Here is a 14,014-nt window from a genome sequence, read left to right on the forward strand (position 1 = left end):
TTAGTACGATGCAACATTATGGATGGTTGTTATAGATTAAATTTAAGTATACCATAATACATATGACCAAAAGGTATTCAACTAAACTTTATAATTAATTCAAATTTTGGACATATTTTCTTATGGAACAAAATTAAATCTAATTTTAAATACACCTTTAAAATTTTATCTTTAAAATCGTTATAATCCTCAATTTTACAGTTTTATATATATATTTGCAAGCATTTTTCTTTATTTATGCTTAGAAATTAAAATCCATGTAAAGATTAAAACATTTTTACGTTAAGGCATACATTAAATTTAAATTCTTCTATTTCTTTACATTTATGTAAATTATTTTATGCTTAATTGCTTTCTATTAATGTTGAATATCAATTTTTTGTTTTCTTGTTTAAGAAAAATTTGGAGTCGTTTGTATCAGAATGTTATGATATGATAGCTCTATTTCTATGCTTTCATTTAATTCTTCGATACCAACTTATGTGTCATAAACGCTGCGTTCCTGCCCTAGACAAATATTGGGAAGATTTACAATCTATTATTCTACCTAGATTTGAGTACGTTTTTCGCTTAAATATAACTAGCATAAGGGAGTGCGACCCGACCAAATTCAATAAAGAAATGGGACCACATTATGCAAGTATTCTAAGTATTCTCTTAATTTAATATTATTTTAAAAGTATAAATGTATGAAAAATATAATAATTATGTTTAGATAACTCGTCGATACGCCGAATTTAGCGGAGCTGTTGTGGGAATAAATGAAAATTTTCCTAATGAATTAGTAACTCGCTTGTTAGCAGAATTACAAGAAGAAGTTGACTTGTTTATAGTACGAATGGCAGGTATTTTTAACGAAAGAAAAGAACAGCTCATATTTTTAATAAATAACTATGATATGATATTGACTATAATTACGGAACGAACGCGGGATAACTCTAAAGAAGCAGAAAATTTCAGAACAAAACTCAATGCTAAGAGTACAGAGTATGTAGAGGAAATTTTAAGTCCTCATTTTGGCGAACTCATGCAGTTTGTAAAAGAATGCGAACATTTGATAGAAGAGGGGCAACAAGAGCAAATAAAAAGTAACGAAAAAAAAGCAGTAGCAATAGTGCAACATTTCACAGCAAATTGGAAAAAATCCTTGGAAGAACTTAATAGGGAAGTAATGATTTCTTTCCCGAATCTCATGACAGGATCCAGGTTATTACAGTTAGCATTAACACAATTAGTTCAATATTATCATCGGTTTCATAAACTCCTAAATCCAAATACAAGGACTCAGCTTGTTAATATACACCATATTATGGTTGAAATGAAAAAGTATAAAACAATTTATTAGATTATTATTATTATTATGTTTAAGAGATAACTTTAATGTTGTGCAATTGTGATAAAATAAATACATTCCAAATATTTTCAACGTGCATTATTTATTTTAGAGATAGTAATATTAAGTTTTTGTTAAAATACTAACAAGAAATTTGACTACAATATGTTACATTCACAATATTAATTAATAAAAAAGCATTTGCACTTTCAACAATATGCTATATCGATATATGCACTAAACAATTTATAATATTCAATTTTTTTTAAATTCAATTTCTAACNTTTTTATAAATAGATAATTTCTCTAAAAATTGACGAGGATGTTAATGCAATAAACCTGTCTAGAAAGATTTTTAGCAGATAAATAGTATGAGATAAGGGAATACACTTTTTATATCAGTATATTTTGATAAAAGATTTTTTTTATTTGCTCCACAGATTATCTAAAAGGAAATTCAGATTCACTTTTGAGTAAAAATTTAAATTTATTGTGTTTCACTGTTAATTGAGTTATGTTTTATTGTTTTAACAATCTCACTTAAAAACCATAATTTTATTCAATCGTTAACTGAAAAAAGTGTATGTTTATAAACTATTAGATACATACGAAAGCAGAGACAAACGGAACGTTGTCGTTTAACTCATTCGTATTTGTAACTTTTACAACCCTACATATATTATGTTTATTATTGCTTTTCTTTATTTTCTTTGAAAAAATTAGACTGAAACAAAATACGTTATAAGGCTGTAAATACTTAATTTCACATTTAATTATGTGTTATTTAATCATCGTGGATACTTCTGATTTAAACACTAACGATAAGAAGTGTTTTTACTTAAATAACGGAATGTGTTTCGATATAAAACAGAAAAAACCTGGCAGTTTATAACATGTCTAACAGTCTTCAACAATAAATACATGCAACCATTTAAAAATTAAAAATAAAATAATGCAATTATGAAATGATTTCAAGAAATGCTTTTGGAACTTTACCGCTCTGGAGGCCCCTTTTACCCATAAAATAATCATCGTTTGGTTTATTCGGAATTTCTTGCACAAGTATTACCTTTTTGTAAAAGAAATTATGTGGCGTATATCAAACTGACTAGTGAAAATAAAAAATACTGACCTCATTGGTTAATAAGTTCAATTCAGAATCGTCTTTGGCATCATAATCGTACAACACGCGAGCCTGTTTAAAGTTGTCATCTGCTGGTGGTGTTTCTTCTTGAATTACAAATTGCGGTGGTTGATAGGATGGTACACCAGTTCTCAATGACAAACTATGCAAAAAAAATATACTAATAGTACGTGGATAGAAAATTGTCGCATTAACGTCTGCTATTAAAAAAAATAAATACATAACAATTTCTCCAATCAGGTTTTGCACAATCATTTCCAAGAAAGCTCGCAAATCGAATTATTGCCTTTAAGCCTATAGGTAAAATATCAGTTTAGAAAATAAACTCTTTCTGCTCCTTCATATATTTTGTTAGGTGAATATCGTAGAATACAGAGAGGAAATGAAAACTGAATCATAGATCATTAGATATATTCAAAATAAAGAAGATAATGATGACTTCCGGTATACTCAGCAACCCGGATTTTGAAAAATTAGTTTAGATTGTGGAAAACTTGTTTGAAGGAATACTTTATCTGATAATTATTATTGTTCCAGTCAATTACTAACACACCCATACTGTATACATCTCGTGTGATTGGGAAATGATATGTATTCTTTAAACTATGCAAATATCAGATATTATAAATATAACAAAAATACATTTTTTTTGATATTATATATGTATATATAGTGCATATTGATATATATATATATATATACACAGTGTATGTTAAATATGAAATTCTTGCAATAAAAAAAAAAACAGTTACCTGGCTAACTCTTTTTGTAAGCTAGTCATTATTGAAGTACATTGAGCATAATAATTTGCCTGTGTTTCAACAAATTCATAAAGGCAGCGTAAATGAGTATTATGAGAACTGCTGATCCCTTCTAAAAGCAATTTTGTTATTTCTGTTTGCCTGTCAAACTCAGACTGGACTATTCTTAAATCCCTTTCAGCCTGTAATCAAAGAAAATCAGTTATAACAAAACAAAGATCAAAACTTAACTAAAAAAAATTATTTTGTATTTTATTTTTATCAACAATATGGGAACAACTTCCCTTTTACAATGTTTTATTTTACATAATAAACATAAGAGATTGGTAGAGTAAGATGTTTAAGGAACTATTAAATTAGTATGATTAATACTGACTAATTATGAAATACCTGTTCTAGAAGAACTTCTGGAGGTATTCCCTCCTTCTATGTAGCAGCAAAAATATTAGTAAATGTACAATTAGTGTTACAAAAAAAAATAATTAGACAGGCTCTATGATAATTTTATTTATGATGTAATTGTCTGAACTTACATTTTGAGTGCCCAACATACTTCTTGCTTTTCGTACACGATTCTTGCAAGCATCCAGATCAAGCCTTAAAATTATGCTGTATAGAATTTACAATTTCAACAAGTAATAGCTAACCTTTTAGTCTCCAATAAATTCTTCTCCTTCAGAATTGTTTTCATTTCACCCTCCAAAAATTTCTTTAATGGTTGAGTAAAACATGTCCCAGTTGAAGCAATAAAATCTCTCTCAACTTGACCCAACTTCTGTTCGCATTGACCTACTTTTATTAAAGCACTGCCGTATGATGTTCCAGGACCAATTTCATTTCCAAACTCAATCATATCCAGTCCTAGATGTTCAATATTACTCAATCTGGTGGGTCTCTTTTTTTCAATCTTTTCAAACATGTAGTCTTCTATACGATATCCCGGATTGGGAATTAATACCGATTCTACATCTCGTAAAATTTTCTCTGTACAATTTTTTGTAGTATTTGCTCGGTTCCATAGATTTTCAAAATGACCATCCAATTCTGTTCTTTCTGATGTACCCAATTTCTCTTCTGCATACTATTATACGAACAAAAACCTTTCTTTTCATCGGTTTTATAAGTGGTTTTAACTTTAATTACCTGCACAACTCGACTAAATGCAGCTCCTGCATCTTTAACGATTTTATTTACGTTGAAATCCATAATGAAAGTAAAAACTATTATTTGATAACTTCTTCAAGTAATATTGATTTATTTACAAGAAAAAAGAATTAAAATCCTATAGGCGTTAATTTCAAAATATATTCCTCTATCTAAACGATAATTATTAATTTAAAATGTTTGATAAAACTTATTACTAACACAAAAGACATTACTTTCATTTGCTCTGATTGGCTTTGACACAGACCATACACAGACACAGACAAGACTTCACATAAACAATGACGTTCCACTATTATCTATGGTTCCATTATTCAAAAACATTATCTATGGTCAAAAACCTTAAATCATAGAAAAGAGAAAAGAATAATAAGAATCTACTGATACATCATCTGAAACATTTGCATTCTATAATCATAGTTTACACCTATGATTGATTTAATTTTTTTGTTTTTTTTTTAATTTAAATGGTTGATATAAATAATATAGATATTTAATAGCATTTTCTAACACAATTATTTAGGTAGCAATCCACAATAATAGTTAATAATTTTTCTTACTACATAATTATTTTATCTATACATATAATTACCAAAAATTAAAAACCACCAAAGGATTAAGAAACTGGCAAGCAAGAGTTTTTGTTTAATTATTTTTACGAGTTTATGCACAGTTTAAATTGTGTTAACAATTTCTCTTGGCTTCATAAACTGGGTATGTACATCTGTACATATAAAAAATAGTAATAGTTCGTTTATTGTATTTGGTTCTAGTGGAACGACTGGAAGTCATTTTTTTTTTTAATTTGAAACAAAAAAATAGAGTTGTTTGAACTCATTAAATCTATATATGTATAATATTGTTGTTGGGTAGGAGGTAGGTTTGTTTATCGGACAAGTCAAGTTTGACGAAACAATTATTACTTGTGAAACAAAAGTTTGTGAAAATCTTGTCGTATTTTATTCATTTCAACTTTTTAGTTTCTCAAAAAACATCACTATCTTGATTTTTTGTTTTAGGTTCGACGGTGCACGCATTTGTTGGACCAAATTTAACTGAAGATACCTACTTAAAACATGGAACCCCGACAAGCTACAGTAATTCACTGGTTTCGCAAAGGACTTCGTCTTCACGATAATCCCGCATTACTCGAAGCTATACAAGTCGCTGTATCACAACAAGCTTTTCTTAGGCCATTATTCATTTTAGATCCTAACATTCCCAAATGGATGAAAATAGGTCCTAACAGGTGGCGTTTTTTGATACAAAGTTTAAAGAATTTAAATAATTCTTTAAAAGCTGTTAACTCCAAACTGTATGTAGTTAGAGGAAAGCCTGAGAAGGTATTTAGAAGAATTTTATTAGAATGGAGTGTCACATTAATTACTTTCGAATCAGATATTGAGCCTTTTGCAAAGGAAAGGGACACAAAAATTGAAAAACTAGCAAAGGAATTAAATATTAAAGTTATCCAAAGGATATCCCACACAATTTACAACCCTGATCTTATACTAACAAAAAATTTTGGGAACCCCCCGTTAACTTATCAAAAGTTTATATCTTTAATAGAACAATTTAAAAAACCAATCAATTTGGCAAAACATCCACCAAATGTACCTGATTATTGTAAACCATTTGCTGATTTATTAGAAAAGAACAATTCCAACTGTTATGAAATTCCTACTTTACAAGAATTAGGAGTAAATGAAGAAGGCCTCGGAGAAAATTTATATTCAGGTAATATATTCTTTTTATTAGGTAGTTTAACAAACTTGTGGACGAGTCAGGGAAGAGAAGAATGGCTGCGATCATGCATCTCTGCTGAATTATGCTGGAACTTTAAAATAAGTGTTGTCTTTTCCCATCGTAACTGCATATCAGTCAAAAAACGAAAAAATCAAAATCTAACTAGTAGATTTATCGTGGTGCGCACACATCGATATGTAAATAAAGTACCTTTTATATTATTCGTCTGTTACAAATATTTTTTATGATAACTTTTGATCTAAGGCGGAGAGACAGAAGCATTAGCGAGGATGGAAAAGTATTTAGAAAATGCCCAGTGGATTTGCAAATTTGAGAAGCCTAATACATCACCTAACAGTTTAGAACCGAGTACCACAGTATTAAGTCCTTATTTAAAGTTTGGTTGTTTGTCTTCAAGATTGTTCTATAACCGTTTGAACGACGTGATAAGAGGGGCCTATTGTACAAAACCTCCAGTGAGTCTAATTGGTCAACTTCTTTGGAGGGAATTCTATTATACTGTAGCAGCTGCCACTCCAAATTTCGATAAAATGGTGGGGAATTCTATATGTTATCAAATTGATTGGGATACAAATGAGCGACATTTACAGGTATTAATTTTGTTAATTGTTTCGAATGTTTCATAAAATATATTGAACTTTTTCATGTTTTGCTTTATATGTACCAAAAAAAATTTAATTACCACTACTCAATGTTTAAACATAAGACAATATATTGTATACCATATCCCTTGAGCTATTAGAGGATTTATTCCAAAATCATTTATTTTGTAATTCTTTTATATTTTTTTCTGCTCTTATACTTTTTTCGTACTGTACACAGGCCAAAGAAAAGAAGTCTGGTTTGGTTACCATCGTATCAAAAATAATAATTGTATATAAAACATACCTATATCATCCTTATATTATTTTTCATTTTAAGAGTAAAATTTCTTAGGCCTGGAAAACAGGAAAAACGGGCTACCCATTCATTGATGCAATTATGCGCCAGCTTAGAACAGAAGGTTGGATCCATCATTTGGCGCGTCATGCTGTTGCGTGTTTTCTAACTCGTGGTGATTTATGGATATCATGGGAAGAAGGTTTGAAGGTTTTTGAAGAATTCCTTTTGGACGCCGACTGGGCCTTGAACGCTGGCAACTGGTTGTGGATGAGTGCATCTGCATTTTTTCATCAGTTTTACAGAGTTTATAGCCCAACAGCGTTTGGTAAAAAGACTGATAAAAAAGGAGATTACATAAGAAAGTACGTTCCTGAATTAAGGAAGTTCCCAGAGGCATATATATACGAACCATGGTTGGCATCAAAAAATGTGCAAAAGGAAGCTGGTTGTGTTGTAGGCGTGGATTATCCGGAAAGAATTGTAATCCACGAAACGGTTTATAAAATAAATATCGGTCGTATGAGTGCTGCCTATAAAAGAAATAAAAAAGTTAATGATAATGGTAAATCTGCTAAAAGCAGCAACTGCAGTTCAAATTTAAAACGAAAAAGAAAGTAGAGTACATATTCAGAAAACAAAATATTTAAAAATGCTAAAAAATTTAGTGAATACATTTTCGTTATTTAAATATTAGTATGTAAGTACGTCTTCGTAATGCCTTAAATATTATTATTATACATTCCAATTACAAAACATATTTTATTTAAATTTACATGTATGTGTGAGTGTGCTAGAAAGAACAATTAATAATTGCCTATTATTTTTGAATAAAAATCAAAAGAAAAGTGAAAATTTTTAATTTTACATTTACAAAATGTATGTACATCAAACATTTAGTACATATTGTACTTAACAGGTAACGTCAATCACACTTCTTATTTTTATAATACATACAAATAAACATTAAAAACGTAATAGAAAACATAACAAATTATTTGTTTAATGGAAATATAAAAATTCGGAATTTTTATAAATAAAAATTTTATTGGGAATAATATTTTTATTAAAAATAATATCACAAAACGATTATCTTCATTTACTGTTTCTTGTTCCAGTTCATCAATGTTTTTACACACTGCACCAAATTCACTGGTGAATTAAAATAAAGTCCGTTGTAAAACATGTGTCATTGGAACTTCATGCTTCCTGATTTACGACTTCTGAAACTGACTTCATGTCGTATGCTTCTATATTCAAACCATAACACATTAGGTATCAACGTAGTGTCTCTTATTAACAAAAATTCTGAAATTTTCCTATAAAAAACACAAAAAAATATTAATAAATGATGATATGAAGTAAAAAAAAAACTTACCAAGAAACAATATAAGGATATAATGGAGTTAAAACAAAATAGGTAAGCGCAAACCAAAAAGTTGCAAATATGATACCTATTATAGCTCCACAAATAACTTGCCAAGTAGTATGGTAATGTAGATACACTCGACTAATGCACACAAGAATTGCCATTGATAGAGAAGATGTTAATATAAGAAACTTTGAAACATTTTCTATTATAGTATTATTATTCATATGGTGTAACCTTAAACAGATATCATAAACAGAAATGTAGGTAATTGGAACTCTCAAATGATAAACCTCTTTTTGGTTTTTTACATTGATTGAGATCATGGGCATATTCAGAGGATAGTAGCTGCCCCTCCCTAATAAACTTTATTTAAAACTCATCAAAAGTTTTCATATACATATATTGAAGTAGATAAGCAATTAGATGAAAATAGTAATGGAATTATACTCATTTAAATACACAAGTAAATCCTTTTAAGTAAAAGTTCAAACATGCCCATGATTAAGATTAAATCCTAGAGTAGAACTATTTGAAAAGAAAAACCAAAGCTTCTCAGTATGGGTTAAATGAATTATAAGAAATCTTATATTACAACCAACCATATTTTTGGTGTGACATTTTTGATAAGAAAAGAACAACAGCGGGTATACAAAATTGTTACACATATCCTCAAGTACATACCAGTATCTTGTTTAATTATTGTATTACTGTTCGATCTTCATGTATAGTAATTCCAGTATACATGTATACTTCTGTGAATAGTGAAAATGGTAAACCAAAAAAACATTTTTAAGTACTTCTTGAGTGAATTAAAGTCAACTGATTTAATATGGCTCACCCTAGGATTCAGTCCTCCACAAGGGAATAATTTAAAAATGTATTCAGTGAATTTGTAAAATATATTTCTTACCTAATAAAAACAAAATAGACAACATATGTTGAAAAAAACCATACAAATTGAGAATGTGAAGATGGCATGCCATACTCAACAGCATCATCAGGTCTTACTTTTGGTCTTGGTTCACGTATGGCATGCTTTATAAGATAGTTCAAAATTTCTGAACAAACAGTACCCAGGAAAAAGGTAATCTGCAATGAAATTTATATTTTATTATTTATAACTGAAAATATCATTTAATACGCACCGTATGTAAATCTCGTCTAAACAAAATAAGAGTTACAAACCCAGCACCAATTCCAAAAGGTGCCAGGCTAATAAAAGCTAGAATTTTACCAAAAGCATCTCCTAAAAGGAAAAATAAATAGCACACAAATTTAAAATGGAAACGAGAAGATATTAAAATAATTCTCATAAAACTGTACCTTTTGGGTATTCTACTAACGTTAAGGAAAGAGGAACCCATATTGTATTGTTCCTGTCGTCTAAATTTTTCGAAAAATAATTTTGGTCCGAGTCGTACGTGGCCATTTTGATCGCGTTGTTTTGATATTATCTACTATTGTTATCTACTTATCTATTGTTATTTATACACTCTATGTCTGGTTCAGGTTAATAATGATAATGCTCATAATTGCTCCATGTACATGACAGGTATGTGCCTACCGGTGCATACAATCTGTGGATGTTCTGATAGTAATTTCGACATCTTCATTCTGTCCTCTTATAACATGACAAAAATGATAAGTCGAAATTGTAGAGTTTTGTATTAAAGATTCTGAAACAGTATTATTATTTACCCTTAATTACTGTTAATCTGCATTTGTGGTATTAGGTTTTACGGTTACGTGACGACACGAACCTCCTATTACCCTTTGTAGATCTATTATCTATGCTATTAGCTAAACCAATCGGAACGAAAAGACCTTTAACAGCTTTTGCTTTTTGAGCATTTCAAAATAAGAAGAGGTGGTCTCTTAAATGTGACCGTTTCACTAAGAAATAGTATTACTTATACATTTTTTCTAATCTATTTTATACCAGTTTTGAGAATTGTGTTAAAAGGTAAGTGCTTTTATAAATATCTGTTTTGATTTACGCTTTAAAAGCAACATTTAATATGGTTTGAAATTTTTTGATACCTGATGCTTTAACGGTCTCCATTTTATAATTTTTTGTCTTCAAATTTAATGAATAAACTTCCGAAAGTTATTAGTGATGTACGGTGAAGTGAATTAGATGCTTCATGTTTTTTGTTTTATTTATCAAATTTACAATTATAAATTTAATAAATGAGCTTCTTAAAAGTGGCGGTAAACCATAATATGCGCATTTGAATTTTGTTAAATGGAGTGCAAAGAACTGTTTAAATATTTTTGCGAATACACCAGTATTAAAAGAAGTGTTCATAATCAGTTAATAGTACTATTCGAAATATTTTTATGATATAAGACTATATATTTTATTTCAGTGAGGTTAACAAATGCACACTGTAAACGGCATTTCCTTTTTTTTTATTTTGGGCTTTCTGCTATTACATGGTGTTATAAAATTAAAATCAATTTATTTTTATGATACCTATAGATAACCTAATTTCATAATTTAGATGGCTCCAACAAGAGCAACAAAACCTGAACTAATATTGGCTGTGGGTGCAAAACGTGTTAACACTAATGCAATATCTACAAGGAGCAAGTCAACAATAATAAATGTAGTTAAAGAAAGGGCAAAAAGAAAGGCTGATGGCTCTCCTCCTAAAGAAAATGGAGTCAAACGCTCTGCTTTTGGTGATATTACCAATGCTTTAAAGAAAACAAAAGAAACTGAGATTAAAGGCAAAACAATAATTAAAGTTCCAAATGCTGCAAAAAAGGTAAAAGTGCAAGCAAAGGTTTTGCCAACGGTAAGGACAGTTAATCATAAAAAAAATGAAAATACTTGTCCACCTCCTGCACCAGTCAACAACAAACCTAGAACAAGAGCAACCCAAAGATTACATCAACCTAATCAGACTGTTCAAAAACCAAAAGAAGTGTTGAAAGATAACACCAATGTAAACCAGAAAATTAAGACTAGATTAAGTAATGAATTTGAGAAAACAGAAGAATCATTATATAGCACTGCCATAGATATGTACGTATTTTGTCATGTATATTGGTCATGGTTCCTTTAATATTAGTAGTAATTTCTTTAAATTATATAATAAAATTTATAAAATTTTTAGCAATATTTCCAATTGCAACAGCAGTACTGTCAAAAGTAATGGCTCCAAAATTGATCAAACAGAAGAGAATGACAAAGGTATTGATCGTTTATCAAAGGTTTCCTTTGTTGCCCAACAGCTAGAGAAAAAATTAACGTTGAATAGTTATTGTGGAAGTCCTGAAGGAATTGATGACTTTGATAAGGAAAACTGGAATGATCCTTTCCAAGTTTCACATTATGCAATGGATATTTTTAATTACCTCAAAGAAAGAGAAGTACGTATTATTTTTGTCTGTTTGTTTATTTATTTATGAATTGACTCGTCAATACATATTGGTCTATCTACAATATACTTAACTAATTGTAAGACGAATTCTTTTTCACGCTTATATACATATATATATTTTTTAATCATTTTATGAACAAAAATAATTGACATCTGTTCTGAATATTTTTAGTCTTACTTCACCATAAAAGATTACATGGATCATCAAATTCATCTTTCATGTTGGATGAGAACGTTACTAATTGACTGGATGGTAGAAATTCAAGAAAGTTTTGAATTGAACCATGAAACTCTATATCTAGGCGTCAAATTGGTAGATTTATACTTAAGTAAAGTAATTGTTTCTCGGGACGATTTACAACTTGTTGGTGTAGCTTCCATATTTATTGCAAGCAAATTTGATGAAAGGATTCCACCTTCTGTAGATGATTTCGTTTATATTTGCGATAGTGCATATGATCGCAGAAAACTACTTCGAATGGAAATGAATATACTGAAAGTGATCGACTTCGATCTGGGAATACCGTTAAGCTATAGATTTCTGAGACGATATGCGAGAGTAAGAATTTTTTATTCATATTATTAATATTAATTTTAATATTACAGTACTGACTGTATATTAAATGAGCCAGACTCTTCGCAAAAATATAGAAGAGATATATAACCTTGTTATGCCTTCTAGCCGGTTATTTCACTAGCATAGCTTAAATTTTTCTCAATGTAAACAAGTGAGTGAAAAATTGTAAACTAAAATAGGCATTGAAAAATCATTATTTTCTTAAAAATACTATGCTATTTTTTTATACTTGTTATGTTCATGTCTCCTGCAATTTCAACTATAATTTTAGTAGTGTAAAAGAATTCTAATAAAAATCAAATTATTGAGAGTATACTAGTTCATGAACTATCAAGAGCGTACATTCAATCAAAATTATTTCAAGTTTGATAGTTTCTACACATTTATATTGTAAATACTTATATATATTTATTTCACTTTACTTTTTTTTATTTAGTGTGCTAAAGTCAATATGCCTACGTTAACTTTAGCCAGATTCATATTAGAATACTCCTTAATGGACTATGCAATTGTGACACTTCGGGACTCTAAACTAGCTGCAGCTGCCCTATATATTGCTTTAAAAATGAAAAATATAAGTGGATGGACCCCTACCCTTGAATATTATACAGGTACTTTTGTTTTACTTTATTATTCAATATAAAACCTTTTAATTTTAATAGTTTTTGGATAATTTTTTATATCCTAACAGATTTTGTTATAATATAATTAATTTTTTTGTTAAATTTTGATGTTCATATATATGTTTAAGGTTACACGTTAATGGAATTCATTGATATTGCACGTCTCTTGAATAATGGCCTGCATCAGAAGCCAAAAGAGCAAATAATGACAGTTCGGAACAAATATTCACATAAAATATTTTTTCACGTAGCGAAAACGCCCCTCGTACCTACGGAAGATTTGTAGGGTATCGCTCAGGTACATTTTTTAGTTTATTGACTGTACGTGCATATTGTATGTCCTTGTGTATATTGAACAGAAGATATATTTTATTTTTAGACGTATATTTACTTTTAATATGATTGTTGACTGCGTTTATTAAGCAATAAAAAGGATTTGCCTTTTTATTATTGATAAGTATTGAACTGCCATTTTTAGATGTATGTATTGTATGATAAACACACTAATATATATTACCGATATTTTAAAAATTACGACTATTGCGGTGTAGGTTTTAATATTATACATCCGATGTAAACTACTGATTAATCAAATACCAGTGTTTTGTTTGGTATTTATTTTAGTTTTGACTTGCCCTGAATCAGTTGTTTGTATCTTTTTATAATAAACTATATACTACTACTGTAAAAAAATTAAAGGTCTTTTTATGTAGAAAGTCGTATTCTGCAAGTAATGACGTATTTTTTTTAAACATCAATGAACCTGCAAATAGCGAATTGGGCTATTTACTTATGATTTTGTGAAAAAAAGATTAAAAAACTTATAAATAAAATAAGGATAAGATACAATTGTAACCATTAAAGGGACTTAATTAAATTGAAGTATAGTTAAATTTAATGTAAAAATTTCTCTAGAGAATATATAAATATTTACGTTGGTATCCAATTTTACTTATTCACGTTAGCATTGATATGAAACACTATATAGAAGGATAATCAGAATTA

The 14,014-nt window shown here is 29.0% G+C and overlaps 5 protein-coding genes across 10 annotated transcripts in view; 3 read left to right on the forward strand and 2 right to left on the reverse strand.

The window, feature by feature from the left end:
* Positions 1 to 1,421, forward strand: part of LOC108734751 (vacuolar protein sorting-associated protein 52 homolog) — a 3,085-nt gene extending 1,664 nt beyond the window's left edge. Inside the window, exons 3-4 of the mRNA XM_025979371.1 lie at positions 397 to 636; positions 716 to 1,421. Coding sequence (XP_025835156.1) covers positions 397 to 636; positions 716 to 1,345 — 870 coding nt within the window. The 3' untranslated portion in view covers positions 1,346 to 1,421. The remainder of the gene's footprint in view (positions 1 to 396; positions 637 to 715) is intronic.
* A 374-nt stretch (positions 1,422 to 1,795) lies between these two features.
* LOC108734778 (endophilin-B1) lies at positions 1,796 to 5,086 on the reverse strand. Of its 2 annotated transcripts, XM_025979437.1 has the most exons (8): positions 4,995 to 5,086; positions 4,382 to 4,743; positions 3,886 to 4,319; positions 3,772 to 3,835; positions 3,629 to 3,664; positions 3,230 to 3,420; positions 2,466 to 2,619; positions 1,796 to 2,402 (listed from the first exon to the last, which is right to left on the reverse strand). In XM_025979437.1, the coding sequence occupies exons 2-8, from the start codon at positions 4,442 to 4,444 to the stop codon at positions 2,292 to 2,294; spliced, it is 1,053 nt and encodes a 350-aa protein (XP_025835222.1). In that variant the 5' UTR covers positions 4,445 to 4,743; positions 4,995 to 5,086; the 3' UTR covers positions 1,796 to 2,291. The 2 variants fall into 2 exon arrangements, with proteins under 2 accessions (XP_025835222.1, XP_018321950.1); XM_018466448.1 differs by lacking the exons at positions 3,629 to 3,664; positions 4,995 to 5,086.
* On the forward strand, positions 4,884 to 7,989 carry LOC108734772 ((6-4)DNA photolyase). Of its 4 annotated transcripts, none has more exons than XM_018466436.1 (4): positions 4,884 to 5,116; positions 5,422 to 6,139; positions 6,413 to 6,759; positions 7,106 to 7,982. In XM_018466436.1, the coding sequence occupies exons 2-4, from the start codon at positions 5,479 to 5,481 to the stop codon at positions 7,667 to 7,669; spliced, it is 1,572 nt and encodes a 523-aa protein (XP_018321938.1). In that variant the 5' UTR covers positions 4,884 to 5,116; positions 5,422 to 5,478; the 3' UTR covers positions 7,670 to 7,982. The 4 variants fall into 4 exon arrangements, with proteins under 4 accessions (XP_018321938.1, XP_018321939.1, XP_018321940.1 ...); XM_018466437.2 differs by lacking the exon at positions 4,884 to 5,116 and adding an exon at positions 5,253 to 5,278 and having other exon boundaries at positions 7,106 to 7,983; XM_018466438.1 differs by lacking the exon at positions 4,884 to 5,116 and adding an exon at positions 5,323 to 5,338 and having other exon boundaries at positions 7,106 to 7,983.
* Positions 7,990 to 8,096: 107 nt separating this feature from the next.
* LOC108734779 (dolichyldiphosphatase 1) lies at positions 8,097 to 10,026 on the reverse strand. Of its 2 annotated transcripts, XM_018466450.1 has the most exons (5): positions 9,744 to 10,022; positions 9,566 to 9,666; positions 9,331 to 9,509; positions 8,427 to 8,654; positions 8,097 to 8,367 (listed from the first exon to the last, which is right to left on the reverse strand). In XM_018466450.1, exons 1-5 carry the CDS (start codon positions 9,847 to 9,849, stop codon positions 8,238 to 8,240), a joined length of 744 nt encoding a protein of 247 aa, XP_018321952.1. In that variant the 5' UTR covers positions 9,850 to 10,022; the 3' UTR covers positions 8,097 to 8,237. The 2 variants fall into 2 exon arrangements, with proteins under 2 accessions (XP_018321952.1, XP_018321953.1); XM_018466451.1 differs by lacking the exons at positions 8,097 to 8,367; positions 8,427 to 8,654 and adding an exon at positions 8,661 to 9,272 and having other exon boundaries at positions 9,744 to 10,026.
* A 184-nt stretch (positions 10,027 to 10,210) lies between these two features.
* Positions 10,211 to 13,772, forward strand: LOC108734773 (G2/mitotic-specific cyclin-B3). The gene is made up of 6 exons (XM_018466440.2): positions 10,211 to 10,383; positions 10,925 to 11,451; positions 11,543 to 11,798; positions 11,982 to 12,368; positions 12,823 to 12,997; positions 13,138 to 13,772. The coding sequence occupies exons 2-6, from the start codon at positions 10,925 to 10,927 to the stop codon at positions 13,293 to 13,295; spliced, it is 1,503 nt and encodes a 500-aa protein (XP_018321942.1). The 5' UTR covers positions 10,211 to 10,383; the 3' UTR covers positions 13,296 to 13,772.
* The last annotated feature ends 242 nt before the right edge of the window (positions 13,773 to 14,014 follow it).

The sequence above is a fragment of the Agrilus planipennis genome, unplaced genomic scaffold (genome assembly GCF_000699045.2).
Source record: "Agrilus planipennis isolate EAB-ADULT unplaced genomic scaffold, Apla_2.0 scaffold80, whole genome shotgun sequence".
Classification (NCBI taxonomy): domain Eukaryota; kingdom Metazoa; phylum Arthropoda; class Insecta; order Coleoptera; family Buprestidae; genus Agrilus; species Agrilus planipennis.

Coding starts and splice junctions, on each gene's coding strand:
- LOC108734778 (XM_025979437.1), bottom strand. CDS start 4,444: ATGGATTTCAACGTAAATAAAATCGTTAAAGATGCAGGAGCTGCATTT. Junction 4,320..4,381: donor CATTTAGTCGAGTTGTGCAG/GTAATTAAAGTT, acceptor TTCGTATAATAG/TATGCAGAAGAGAAATTGGG. Junction 3,665..3,771: donor GTATGTTGGGCACTCAAAAT/GTAAGTTCAGAC, acceptor GCTGCTACATAG/AAGGAGGGAATACCTCCAGA.
- LOC108734772 (XM_018466436.1), top strand. CDS start 5,479: ATGGAACCCCGACAAGCTACAGTAATTCACTGGTTTCGCAAAGGACTT. Junction 6,140..6,412: donor CGGAGAAAATTTATATTCAG/GTAATATATTCT, acceptor TTTTGATCTAAG/GCGGAGAGACAGAAGCATTA. Junction 6,760..7,105: donor CAAATGAGCGACATTTACAG/GTATTAATTTTG, acceptor AAAATTTCTTAG/GCCTGGAAAACAGGAAAAAC.
- LOC108734779 (XM_018466450.1), bottom strand. CDS start 9,849: ATGGCCACGTACGACTCGGACCAAAATTATTTTTCGAAAAATTTAGAC. Junction 9,667..9,743: donor GTTAGTAGAATACCCAAAAG/GTACAGTTTTAT, acceptor TTTTCCTTTTAG/GAGATGCTTTTGGTAAAATT. Junction 8,368..8,426: donor TATCCTTATATTGTTTCTTG/GTAAGTTTTTTT, acceptor TGTTTTTTATAG/GAAAATTTCAGAATTTTTGT.
- LOC108734773 (XM_018466440.2), top strand. CDS start 10,925: ATGGCTCCAACAAGAGCAACAAAACCTGAACTAATATTGGCTGTGGGT. Junction 12,369..12,822: donor TTCTGAGACGATATGCGAGA/GTAAGAATTTTT, acceptor TTTTTTATTTAG/TGTGCTAAAGTCAATATGCC. Junction 12,998..13,137: donor TACCCTTGAATATTATACAG/GTACTTTTGTTT, acceptor TATATGTTTAAG/GTTACACGTTAATGGAATTC.